Below are 13399 nucleotides of genomic sequence, written 5' to 3' on the forward strand. Positions count from 1 at the left end.
CCACTCATTCCCTGGCTCCTCCCCTCACAAGTAATGCACACACAGCAGGGATGTGTAAGACAGGAAGGGGCTTGACTCCTGAGTGAGCAGCTCCTCCAGCAAAGCAGCCTCCTGGGCGTGGCCCCCTGGGTGTGGGCCCCCACCAACGTTAGTGCCTCCCCCCACGTTAGCTGCTTCACTCTCCACATCCCTGGTTCTCCAGATGTCAAGAGAGCTTCATTCAGTCCTGACTTCAGTCTCCTGCATGAGTCAGAATCTCAACAATTGTTCTCAGACCACGGAACGATACTCATGCATTTTACGTACAGAATTATTTGGAAAAGGCAGGCAGGTGGATGCCTCTGGTCCCCCTCTATATGAGGGCCCCCCTCCTTTCCCGCCACCCCCTACCCTCAGAGCCTGTAGCAAGAAACCATCCCCCGGGGCTGCCTTGCAGGACTGCTAATGGTGCGTCTGGCAAAAACTATGGGACTTGCTTTCTTCTTGGCCCGAGACCAAGAAAATCGCAGGGAGGAGACGGCAAATGAAACAAATCTCCCTGTGACAAAGGCTATTTACTGGCTCCATACTGGTATCGGCCCTCCGGGGATCCCGGGCACCTGAGGACTGACACAGAGATAAAACTCCCATTTCAGGACCATAGGCCAGAGCTGGAATATCCTGATGCTGCTGCTGCCAGGTGCCAGCGGCGCCCTGGGGACTGGCTGGGCAGGCATCTGGGGAGGACAGGGGCTGCCCCGGCCCACCCCCTTCTGTCTGGCCACCTTCCTCACACAGAAACAAGCCTGCCTCCAAAGAATCTCTTTTTTTCACTGCAGTGGGAATGTGCGTGTGCATGTACGCTCACTTAGAGATTGCACAGCTACACATCTGAGAAGCAAAGTGTCTTGGCCTTTGCAGGTGAACAGCCTAGAAAGCCCAGCAAAGCTGTTACCCCCTTCCCCATCTCTCACCCTCCTGCCAGGATGGAGTCCCCACTTGTAACCCTGGAAGGATAGAGAGTAGGTAATATTAAAGAGGTACCCTATCTGGACTCCTCCAATTGTGATCCAGTTGACATTGACCAAGAACCAGATGCTGGTGCTCAGCAGCACCGAGAACAAGAAATTGGCCCTTCTCTGGTCTGTCAGATGCCAGGAGAGGCTAGCATGGAGTGTCTTCTGCCATTCAGCTCACTACCGTGTGGGCTCATAATTAGATCACATAAAGTGTATGGAGTCCCCACCACAAACCAGGCCCTTGGTTGTTGAATTCTAACATTCCAATCATGGGTTTTTAGCATCAGTGGTGACGTCTCAGGAGGGAAAGCCAGTCATTTTGGCCAAGTTTATGAAAATAAAGTCTAAATTAAACCCATCTCCTTAGAAACCAAACCAGATAATGAGAGAGGAGCTGTGACAAACATTTTTCTAACTCCAGGAAGATGCTTGGATAGTTGTGGTGTTCAATACAATTACAACTTAAGAAAATAACTATGGTGCTGTCACGAGAAAATCCATGAGGAGAAAAGGGGCATCACTGCCTGTGCTCGCAGAGACTCAGGATCTGAAGAGGAGAGGGCAGGGGGATGGCAGTGCGAGGAATCACACAAACGTATGATGAAAAGAGCATACAGAGGTGTCCTAAAATTTCAGTGGAGAAATACAGAGCTTCTGGTGATGGGGAAGTGACTGTTGACAAGGATCTTGAAAGGTGGGTGGATGCCATCGTGGGGAGGGCTGTGGGTTGATAGGAACCTTGTTCATTTTCATTGAGAATGGAACTAACACGAGCAAATACTGCTGCTGCTGCTAAGTGGCTTCAGTCATGTCCGATTCTTTGCGACCCTGTGGACCATAGCCCGCCAGGCTCCTCTGTCCATGGGATTCTCCAGGCAAGAATGCTGGAGTGGGTTGCCATGCCCTCCCCCAGGGGATCTTCCTGACCCAGGGATCAAACCTGCATCTCTTTATGCCTCCTGCATTGGCAGGCGGGTTCTTTACTACTAGCGCCACCAAATAAATGCTGGTAGGCTTTAATTCCGATTTTCTATGAATTACCCAGTAACATTGCAGATCACATTCTATCTCTTCTTCTGTGAAATGGGAAGAGGAACAAGGGGCTTTGAACCCTGCTCCTAAAACCATCCACAAACACAGAATACTCTTCCAGAAGCTCCTGCCCATCCACAGTCCCAGACCTGGGTGCCCTTGTGGACTTGAACTCAACTCAAGGAATTGGGTGGAGGGAACGGGGTATAGAAGGGGAAGAGACTCTTCCTGTGCCATCAGCCGGTGGGGGGTGATGCTCTGTCTTGGTATCAGATTATCGTGCTTCCTCCTTCCAGATAATCCCGGTGACAGGCCCCCGGGAAGGGGGCACCAAAGTCACCATCCGAGGGGAGAACCTGGGCCTGGAGTTCCGGGACATCGCCTCCCACGTCAAGGTGGCGGGCGTGGAGTGCAGCCCTCTCGTGGATGGTTACATCCCTGCCGAACAGTAAGTGGAGGCCTCCAGAGACGTGGGCAGGGCAGGGATGAGAAGCCCACGTAAAAAGGTGACTGACGCCGACGTCTTCTCTGGTCAACAGCAGAGGCTCATAGAGCTTATGCACAGAAAAGGAGAATGTCCCTCACCTTCTAGGGTGTGTGTGGGGGGGACTCCTACAACTCCCCAGCTCCTGAACTAGCCAGCTGCCACATTGGGGGAAGTCCAGAAAGAGGAAGGGGAGAGGGCAGGGAGAGAAGGGGAAAATGATCATTAGCTCTTTGGGGGTGTGGAGATGAGTAGGAGCAAGATGGATCAATATAAAAATCTTCAGCAGTGAGAGTTCAGTTCCTCCCCCTGACTCACTCCAATGTCTCTAACTCCCCAGTCCTATCCACTCTCGGCTATGAAAAAAGCTAATCCCATACAACCATCTATGGAGGCTGAGAATGGACCTCCACACCCACTCTCATGCCTGTAGGGACTTGGATTGTTTTCCCCCAGCAAAATCTGCTGGTCCACAGAGAGGGCCATTAGACACATGATCTTGACCATGGCCTTGACCTCTAACCTACCTGACAAGGGAGGTTTGTGAATCATGTATTGCCTTGTAAATAAGTAAAGACAATTTTCCAGCCCAGCAAACACAAGCATGAAATAAATGTTCACCAGCGCAGTAGAATCTATATTCTACACCCTCTATATTGCCCCTCCCAGAGTGAAACCTTGCCACTTATCCCGTGTGCATAAGTTTTTAACTCTTTGCAAGGTCTCACTTAAGTAGGTGAATGCATTTACACTGTGTTGCCTGTCTTCTTGCCTGGGAAATCCCATGGACAGAGGAGCCTGGCAGGCTGCAGCCCATAGGGTCGCAAAAGAGTCTGACATGACTTAGTGACTAAACAAAACAACAAAGGAAAGCAAAACTCATTCAATTAGTGGTTCATTTTCAATACCTGGAAAAAAGTATAATATCAGATTTTTATTTCACATTATACACCAAAATAAATTCTAGATGGATTAAAGAGCTAAGGGTAAAATATAAAACTATAAAAGGATTAGAACAAAATGCAGGTGAAAATTTATTTGATTTCAAGAAAGGGAAGGTGTTCCAGGTATGACTGCAAAAGAAAAGATATAAAGGAAAAGATTAGGAAATTTGAGTACATAATACTTAAAACTTGTGCACCAAAACCACTGTGTGCAAAGTAAAAATATGATGGTAAACCAAGAATACAGTTATACCCTGTTACAGTATGCTTTTTCTTCACATATAAAGAGGTGCTATAGATGAAAGGCAATTATCACAAAATTAGCAGAGTGTGCATGTGCGATTCACAAGACAAAGAACCAAAGTCATATAAAAAATGTTTAATATCAGTAGCAACCAATGGAATGCAAATTAAAACAGTGGGGACAATTTTTAAAAGTTAATACCCAGTTCAAATGAGAGGCATGAGAAATAGCACATTCATACATTCAAGTCAGGAGGGTAACTTGGGATGACCTTCCTGGAAGGCAATTTGGAAATGTAGGTCATGTGTCTTTAGCCTGGCCATAATACTTCTAGAACTTTCCTCAAATAAACAGAACGCACAAATATTTATTTGCAAGAATGTTTATTTTGGCCCAATTTTTAACAGTGAAATTGTAGAAGCAATTTGTATGTCTAAAAATAGGGAATTAATTTAATAAATTATTGTATATACCTAGGACACTAAACTACACCGCCATTAAATTTGATGCTGTAGGAGAATCATGACCAGGCATATACACAAGTTATATTAAGTGAGAACACAGGTTACCAAGCAGAAAAAAGAGCCTATAATTAATTTTGTAAAAGAAAAGCAAGACTGGAAACATAAACACCAAGATGTTGACAGTGGATATTTCAGGAGCTGCAATAGGGGCCCAGGGATATATATATGGCAGGTAATTTTTTTGTCCTTTTTTTTTTTTTACTGACCATGTATTAATTATGTTTTGAGGACAGAAAAGCATATATTTTTCTGTGCTTCAATTCTTCATTTATAAAATGGAGATTATTTGTATTATACATTTGCATAGATCTAGAGAAAGGTCTGCACAGATTTATACACCAAGATTTTGAGAGAGATTTTTGAAGAAAGGCACACTTGCTTTTTACTTCTGTACTGTGTTCAAGGGTATGAACCATTTTATAAGTGAAACAATAACAATTTTTTAAAAGGGGAGATGTTCAGACTTTCCCTTACCCCTTCCCCTGCCAGATGGACTAGGAGCAGAAACCACTGCCTGGGGCAGTCCATGCCTTGGGAGCAAAGAGCTCTGAGGCAAGGACTTGAAAACCTTAGGTCTGCTCTGAGGTCCCTATCTGGTGGCTGTGTGCCCTGGGGTAGGTCACTTTACCTCTCTAGGCTCTGCCATCTGTATTGCCTAAGCTATTTGGCTGCAACTTTCTCTGCACTCTAATTGAGAACTGAGTGGACAATTCATGAATTAGGGACTGAGTATCTGGGGTCCTCTCCGAGGCACCCCGTTTTTCCAAGGGCCCCCAAGGAGACCCCTGTAGATCACACTTCATTTCCTGAGAACCAGGGAGGAGCCCTTGCCGGAGGAATCAGTGTCTTTCACCTCCTCCTCCCCTGCCCACCCCTGAGATGGTACTGCAGAGAAGGAGACCCAGGTAGGCGTGGGGCCCACGGGTCACGGCAGGGAGGCCTGTTGCCTCCTGTGATCCTTGGGGCCGTCCTCTCCTCCTGCAGGATCGTGTGTGAGATGGGGGAGGCCAAGCCCAGCCAGCACGCCGGCTTCGTGGAGATCTGTGTGGCCGTGTGTCGGCCTGAGTTCATGGCCAGGTCCTCGCAGCTCTATTACTTCATGGTGAGTCCTGACCACCAGCAGCATGGCTGGGCAAGCGCTGGCCACCGGCATCTTTACCATGGCTGTTGGACCTCTGTGGGCAAATCCAGGCCAAGGTCTTGGGAGTCCCATCCTGCAGCGCCTGAGAGTTGGGGAGACGTGGGTTCACATCCTGACCCCGAGGGGCTGGGCTCCAGGGAAGTGGCTTTGACTCTTGGGCCCCAGTGTCCCCTTCTGGCTGAATGTCAGCCTGACCTGGTGGGTGAGGGTGTGGGCTATGCATGAGAACTGTTGGGATTTGAACCCTGGCTCTGCCACTTAATAACTGGATGAACTTGGGCAAGTAGTTTAGCTTTCTGTGCCTCAGTGTCTCCATTTGTAAAATGGGGATGACGATAATAGCAACTACCCCGTGGTATTGTGGTGAAGATTATATAGAATAGATCGATCACTTCTAGGATTACTACCTTGATGATTTCTAGGGTTGCCACCTTGCCTACTATGCCCCACCCTCTCCCTGTGTGCTGGCAGCCCGCCTCTTCCATCCATCATCCCCACTCACCAGCATCCCAGTCCTCAACCTCCTTCACTACAGTTCCTCACCCGCATCTCACCCACACTCCACCTGCCTCCTCCCACATTCTTATCCCCGCCTGCCCCAACACCCTTCCCCACACCTCCCTCCCCACCCCACAGCTTCCACAGACCCCACAGTTGCCCTCACATTCCCTCCAGTCCAGACCCTCCCCAGACCCTGAAAAGGCTGCTGACCAGCCCTGGCCAGGGATTCTGCAGCAGGGGACCATCCCCTACCACACACATGGTGTCATTTACAAAACTATTACCATCCAGTTAACTTCTCAGGTTAATGACAGATGTGATGAGATCATTTCCTTGTGATTCTCAGCTGCTTTTGGAAGTGGAAGCCTGAAATGATGGATTTTACATCTGGGCATCAAATGCCCTGAAATATGTCATAGGAGCCTGTTTTTCTCCTTCCTTCCTTCCTTCCTCCCCCCCCCCCCCTTCTTTCAACTGCCTTCCTCCTCTTCCTTCTTCCTCCCTTAAGCTGAAAACCACATATCTCCTTGCACAGTACCCCTCCCTTGGTTATTTGATAAATACTTGCTTAATTGGTTGAATGCTATAATTTGATGGGCCTGACTTGCAGGTGACACAATGATGAATCAGACCCCATGCAACCCCTCCCTTACACAGCCCACAGTCCAGAAGGGGAGAGGAGATGAAGGACTCCTCAGGAGGGAAGTACATCAGGTGCCCCTCCCTGCCTCGGTCTTGGTCTCTCCATTTCTCCACTCTACTCTTTGAAAACCAACCAACCTTATGAACATGGCTGACACTGAACCCACACACAGGAACTCATGGAGAAGAACACACACATGTCATGGACTTAGCGGATGTATAGTTTTACCTATTTGTTTAGCATCCGTACCCACAGCTCGTTCTGAAAGTTTGAGGGAATTTTCAAGTTAAACCCAATACACTTTAAGACAACTAGTGATACATGTATATATATTTATATAAATGCATATAATATACATGGGCTTCCCAGGTGGTGCTGGTGGCAAAGAACCCTCCTGCCAAAGCAGGAGATGTTAAAATATTCAGATTCGATCCCTGGGTACAGAATATCCCTTGGAGGAGGGCATGACAACCCACTCCAGTATTCTTGCCTGGAGAATCCCATGGACAGCGGAGCCTGGCAGGCTGCAGTCCATGGGGGTCTCAACGAGTTGGACATGGCTGAGGTGACTTAGCACGCACACATGCATATAATATATATACATTTATATGCACAGGCACTCTTATTCCAGCAGAGCTGAGACGCAGAGGCCAGCTGAACCGGGGAGGGTCAGTGACAATGCTCCCCACGCGTCTGAGAGGTGTGGCATGGGCGGCAATACTTGGGCATGAAACGTGGCTCTGAATTACCTGGCGGCTGTGGTAAAAGGGAGGACACCGCTGCATGGCCAAAGCAAGCGCTGGACTCGGTGGAACGGTGTTCATCCCGTGGGCTCTTGGCAGAGACCAGGTGAATGGTACCAGAAGCGGCCGCCACCTCAGGAGGCTGATGCTTGCTTGTGCCTCCGCTGTCTCTGTTATGTTTCCAGCCGGGCTTCTCACCTTTGCGACTAACTCCAAGGCCACTGTCCCTGGATGTCCTGCCATCACCTCCCATGCTCTACCTGTGGGAGGGTAGACCCGCTGTCAGCTCCTGTAAACAGTGTTTCCCCCTCACTTGCCCATTTCCTGTCACCCAGGCCCACCACCTTGGTGGCCTTGTGATTCAGTGTCCCCTGACATCTGATATCAGTCCCTCCATTACCATGTCCCGGAGTCTGACTCTCCTCATTCTCTGTGCCATTATACTGGCCCCCTTAAATCCCCGCCATTGGCCTGAGCCCATTCTAATCCAGCCACATGAGGGGATACCATGTTCATCATGTCAGCTCCAGGAGAGCCCAGGGTGCCCACTGCCTCTAGACTTTGTCCAAGTTCCTCTGTCTGCTCTGCCCACCTATCCAATCCTTCCTCAAGCCTTTGAGTGGCCTGACTTCCTTCCCTTCTCTGTCTCCTTCTTCCACTGCTCCTTCTGTGCTGTCTGCTCTTGGGTTTAATTCTTAGAACCTGTCCAGGCAGGAGACATTCAAAAGCCCCTTCCTTTTGCTCTCAGGGAAGGTCAGTCTTGCCAGCATAATCATTTCTACCCCAGAGCAGGATATGGTTGGATGTAGGGTATTGAGGGAAGGCTTTATGGAAGGAGCCAGAAGGAAAGGCAGGATCTGTCTGAGACGGAATACAGCTTTCCATATGGATCTCGAGTAGTGGGAGGCTGTTCCTGGCATAAGGTGTGACATGGAAGGGCACCAAAAGATGGGAGCAAAAGGGAGCTGGGAGGCAGGGGTCGATGGGGTAGATGAGAGATTGGAGCAGAAGGGCATGTGAGGTGTGGCCACAAGGCAAAAATGCACTGGTCCAGTGGGTCCCGGGGACCCAGACGTGGGTTGCTTTTCTATTTGACGAACTATCCTGGGGACATACGTCCTCTTGGGAAGAACTTCAGGAAGGGGGAATGGTGCTAGGAACTCCAGCCTCCACCTACAGCCCACGTTGCATTTAAAGATCCGGTTGTTAAGTGCCTCCATACAACTGCCAGCAGCAGAGCTCCTAAGAGTCCATGGTGGGAATGAGGAGCAAAAGTCCCCCGGCGGTGAGTCACACCAAGGAGGTAGGAAGGACAGAAATATCCTCCATCATGTTCCCCTCCTCCCAGCACTTCAGAGCCTTCACTGCCTTCCCACCCTGCTGGGCAGCTTACCGGGGGCACTCTTGGGACCTCCCTCAGAATCCTTTCTGATTCAGCTGGGGAGCCCTTTCCCGCCTCCTCTGGGGAGCAGGGGTACTTCTCAGGGCCTGTTGGTACTGGGGAGCCCCTTCCAGTGCCAGTTCAGTCACTCAGTCGTGTCTGACTCTTTGCGACCCCATGGACTGCAGCATGCCCGGCCTCCCTGTCCATCACCATCTCCTGGTGCTTGCTCAAACTCATGTCCAACGAGTCGGTGATGTCATCCAACCATCTCATCCTCTGTGGTCCCCTTCTCCTCCTGCCTTCAATCTTTGCCAGCATCAGAGTCTTTTCCAATGAGTCGGATCAGGTGGCCAAAGTATTGGAGTTTCAGCTTCAGCATCAGTCCTTCCAATCAGACTGATTTCATTTAGGAAGGACTGGTTGAATCTCCTTGCTGTCCAAGGGACTCTCAAGTCTTCTCCAATACCACAGTTCAAAAGCATCAATTCTTCAGCACTCAGCTATCTTTATAGTCCAACTCTCACATCCATACATGACTACTGGAAAAACCATAGCTTTGAGTAGACAGACCTTTGTTGGCAAAGTAATGCAAGGTCGGGGCAAAGTTTGAGTCTGCCTCAGTTTCCCTCCACAAATCAAGCCAGGCTCTGATGTGTGGGTTTATTTACCCCAAACCCTGATGCCAAGGCCAACAGACTCCAAGTCAGCACTCTTGAGCTTGTCACCAGTTCCATCCCTAGAGATCTCTGTGAAGGGAACGCTCTTCCCTGCCTCCATCCCTGCCTCCATCCAGGAGGGAGCCAAGGGAGGAGGTGGCAAAAAATGTCGGAATTTGATTTCCGATGCAGACCCACTGAGAAATATTTGTGAAGCAAGCCTTGGATAATGAGTAGTTTCTCAGAATTTTAAAACACCTGCCCCTGTCGCCCTCTCCCGGGCCCCTGGAATAACTCCATGCCCAGCCAACCCCATGCAGAAATGCCACTGCAAAGCCAGGATTACTCACCTCTACCCCTTCTGCCCATCAGGCTGTCAGAAAACCTGTTTTCTGTTTCCCTTTGCTCGCTACCCCTAAGGAACTCACTCACATCCCCTTTCCTCTCGGCAGATCAGCAGGAGCCTGAAAGTTCTCCCTTTACAGACTGCAGGACAAAGCCACCATCGGTGGGAAGTTAGAACCAGAAATTTGTCAGGCGCTTCTGAGAAAACCATTTTTTTCCCCCATTCTTTGTGATCAGAGAGGTTAAGTGACTTGCGCCAGGTCACACAGCGCAATCTAGGCAAAGCTGAGAAAAGAAGGCTCTTTCCGAAGCTTCTTCCCACCTTTGCGCGGCTCTCAGAGTGAGCCAGCATCAGAGCCAGAATAAGCCTTTCCTAGGCTCGGTGGGTGCCACGGGGCTGCCAGAATCGGGATCAGCGGGGAGCCGGTGGGCGGGCCCCGCGAACGCGCCTGCGCAATGGTACTCGTGTGTCCCTCGCGTCCCCGCGCGTGTGCCCAATGCGGGAGCCGAGGCGCGCCCCTATCTGGCCGCCAGGCTGCAGGCTTCGCTCGACACTTCTCCTCCCCTTGTGTTATCGATCGAGGCCTCTCCGAGCGCGGAGGTGGCCTGCCCGCTTCGAGGAGCTGAGTGGGTTCAACTTTTGGTGCTGAATTCTTTAAGGAAGTAGAGAAGAGAGAAATCTTCATTTAAATGCAGATACAGGCTTCTCACCTGGGACTAAGGAAAGTTTTTTCCATTAAAATGCTAATGAAAGAACAAACTGAAACTCCAAATCCTCAGCTCACAGAGCTGTCTCCCGCCCCCTCCCCACCCCACCCCCAGCCCGACTCTTCACTCCATCCCCTGACCCTTCTTTGATTCTTCTCCTGGCTTTCCCTGGGACTCACACATCCTGCGGCCCTGGCCGCTGGGAGCTTTGGGCAGCTCTCTGTGAGAGACCTGTGGACCCGGCAACTCACCTTCTTGAGAGCAACCCACGCTGTAGACAGGAGAGGGGGTGAACTCCAGCCCCGGAGTCATGTCTCAGGCCACTGCTTCACTCTATGACTTAACATCTCTGACTCTTGTCTTTAAGAAGGGCAATAATGCCTACCTTGTAGAATCGATGGAGGGATTAAGTATATATATATATGAAGGGCATATGAGCCTGCTCGCTGGGAGGCTGCCATGACTAAGGATTCTGCAAGGCGGCCCCAGGAGTGGGGCACCGCCCCAGGCCTGCCCAGAAGCATCCTCAGGCCAGATCCTTTCCTGCACAGACGCTGACTCTCTCAGACCTGAAGCCTAGCCGGGGGCCCAGGTCCGGAGGCACACAGGTGACCATCACGGGCACCAACCTGAACGCGGGCAGCAACGTGGTGGTGATGTTCGGCAAGCAGCCCTGCCTCTTCCACAGGTAACTCAGCTCACAGCGGGCTCCAGGGATCCCAGCGCAGAGGGTGGGCGGGGCTGAGCGTGGCAGACTCCAGCTGACCTTTTGGAGGTGCTTCTTCCTTCCTGAGAAAGTGACCATTCTCTCTGAGAGGAGACTTTATGGGCATGCTTGGCTGTGGCTCAGTCCGGGGATCTGCCAGGGCTCCCTTCCCTGGATGGACCTGTCATGCTGTCTCATACCATTTAGCCTGGATGCCCCATACCACCCACTGTGCAGGAGGACCCTAGGGTTCCATAGGACAGGGTTTGGAGTCTAGGGTACCTGCCCCCTGGGTTAGCTAGCTCCTCGGCAGCTACTGCCGGGCCAGCCAGGACTGCTAAAACCTGGCCGAGGGTCACAGAACCTCCAAAGGCACCTGACTTTCCTTTCCTTCCTCTGGTTCCACTGTCCAGTCCCAGGAGGACACACCTTCCAGGAGCTGAGCCAGGAACCTGGGGTGGGGGTGAGGGTTAGAAGGGAGGCGGGAGGTGAGAGGTACATCTACTGCACAGCTAGAAGAGGTGTGGTTGGCAGGAAGCTCTGCAGAGAGAGATTGTCCTCTGCAGAGAGAGATTGTCCTGGGAGAGCGCTATACTGAGGGCCTGATCTGAAATCAGGCCGGGCCAGACCTTGCCTGAGTGTTCCAGAAAACATGGCCCTGACACTTGTTAAAATGGTAAGTAGGAGCTTGTTCAGGACTACTGCAGTAGGTGTCGAGACTATCACAACGGGGATAGAGATCAGACTTCAAATACAGCAGACAGCTGGGGATTTATAGCCAAGGAGCAGAGTGAGGGAGGCCGAGGATGGAAAATTACTAAGAGGAAACAAGGTTAAGAGGATTCTTGCTAAACTGACTTAACAAGACTCTTGCTGAAGGCAGTCAGGGTGATCAGGTATCAAGAGTGAGGGAGGCAGAAGCTGCCCAGATATCAAGGGTATTCAGATATTAGAGTGGGGTGGGGGATTCTTACTAAATTGAGTTAGCAGGATTCTTGCTAAAAATGGGAGTAGGCAAGTGGAAGGCAGGGCCCCAGAAGGAAGCCTAGTCAAAAAAGCGGGCTCAGAGGAACCTGTCTACAGTTCAGTCAAAGACAGAGTCTTGATCAGTAGATCTCAGGGCTTAGTGTCCAGGGCAGTGCTCACCCACTGCCCCCAAGGAGTCTGATGAACCGGGAGGGGTGCAGGAGGGCCCTGACCCCAGACCGCAGTCCTGCGAGACACCCAGGAGCCCAGCTCCCCATCTCCCCTCCTCCCTCCAGGCGTTCTCCGTCCTACATCGTCTGCAACACAACATCCTCAGACGAGGTGCTGGAAATGAAGGTGACGGTGCAGGTGGACAGGGCCAAGATCCACCAGGACCTGTTCTTCCAGTACGTGGAGGACCCCACCATCGTGCGGATCGAGCCCGAGTGGAGCATCGTCAGGTAGGGGCTGTCCCGGCCTCAGGTGTCCCTCCCTCTCAGAAACCTCGGCGACAAACTGGGAGCGGTGTGGGTCAGACCTTCCTGCCGGGGCTCCCTCTTTCTACTGAGAACGCCTTTGAGCGGGACCCAGCCCTGGAGGCAAGCTCTGGCCAGCAGGAGCTTACAGTCCCTGATCTGAGGATTGGTGGGCAACTAGGAAAATGGTGAGCGCTCTGGACTCTGAATCCAGCTATCTGAGTTCAAATCTCGGTGGAACCTTTGGGCTTCGCAGGTGACGAAGGAAATGAAAGGGATTCGAGTTCGATCTGTTGGCTGGGAAGATCCCCTGGAGAAGGAAATGGCAACCCACTCCAATATTCTTGCCTGGAGAATCCCATGGACAGAGGAGCCTGGCTGGCAGGCTACAGTCCATGGGGTCGCACAGAATCGAACAAGACAGAAGCAACCTAGCACGCACGGGCAACTAGGAGGCTGGACGGGGCTGCTGAGGGCATCGCTGATGGCATGGATGCTCCCTGGTGATCATTGGGAAACCTTTGTATCAAGGCCTGGATAGGGGGCTCAGGGTGGGAGGTAGACTTAGGGTTAGAAGGACTGAGTACAGCTCAGCTCCACTGCTTAGCAGCCAGGGGACCTTAAAGCTTAGCTAGCTTGTCTGGATTCAGGGTTTCTCATAGGACCCCAAGAGAATTATGTGAGCTACAAACACCCAGTGCGGTGCCTGGCTCCCCTTCCCTCCCCTCCTCCCCACCCCCCATCCCTCCCCATCCTCAGGCCACCCCACTGGCTGCTTCTGCTCTGGGAGGCCGTCTGGGGTCAGGAGACCGGGCAAAACATGAAGATGTGGTCTCCGCAAGCTGAGAGAGGGGTCAATGACGACTCCAGTCCAGAGAACAGTCTTTTGAACAGGGTCAGTAGA

The 13399-nt window shown here is 51.3% G+C and overlaps 1 protein-coding gene across 1 annotated transcript in view; it reads left to right on the forward strand.

Moving 5' to 3' along the window:
• Window positions 1-13399, forward strand: part of PLXNA4 (plexin A4) — a 472507-nt gene that overhangs the window by 397346 nt on the left and 61762 nt on the right. The window contains exons 13-16 of the mRNA XM_070465677.1: window positions 2327-2478; window positions 5211-5328; window positions 10899-11035; window positions 12316-12480. Of these exons, the coding sequence (XP_070321778.1) occupies window positions 2327-2478; window positions 5211-5328; window positions 10899-11035; window positions 12316-12480 (572 nt within the window). The remainder of the gene's footprint in view (window positions 1-2326; window positions 2479-5210; window positions 5329-10898; window positions 11036-12315; window positions 12481-13399) is intronic.

This window comes from Odocoileus virginianus, chromosome 1 (genome assembly GCF_023699985.2).
Source record: "Odocoileus virginianus isolate 20LAN1187 ecotype Illinois chromosome 1, Ovbor_1.2, whole genome shotgun sequence".
In the NCBI taxonomy this organism is placed as follows: domain Eukaryota; kingdom Metazoa; phylum Chordata; class Mammalia; order Artiodactyla; family Cervidae; genus Odocoileus; species Odocoileus virginianus.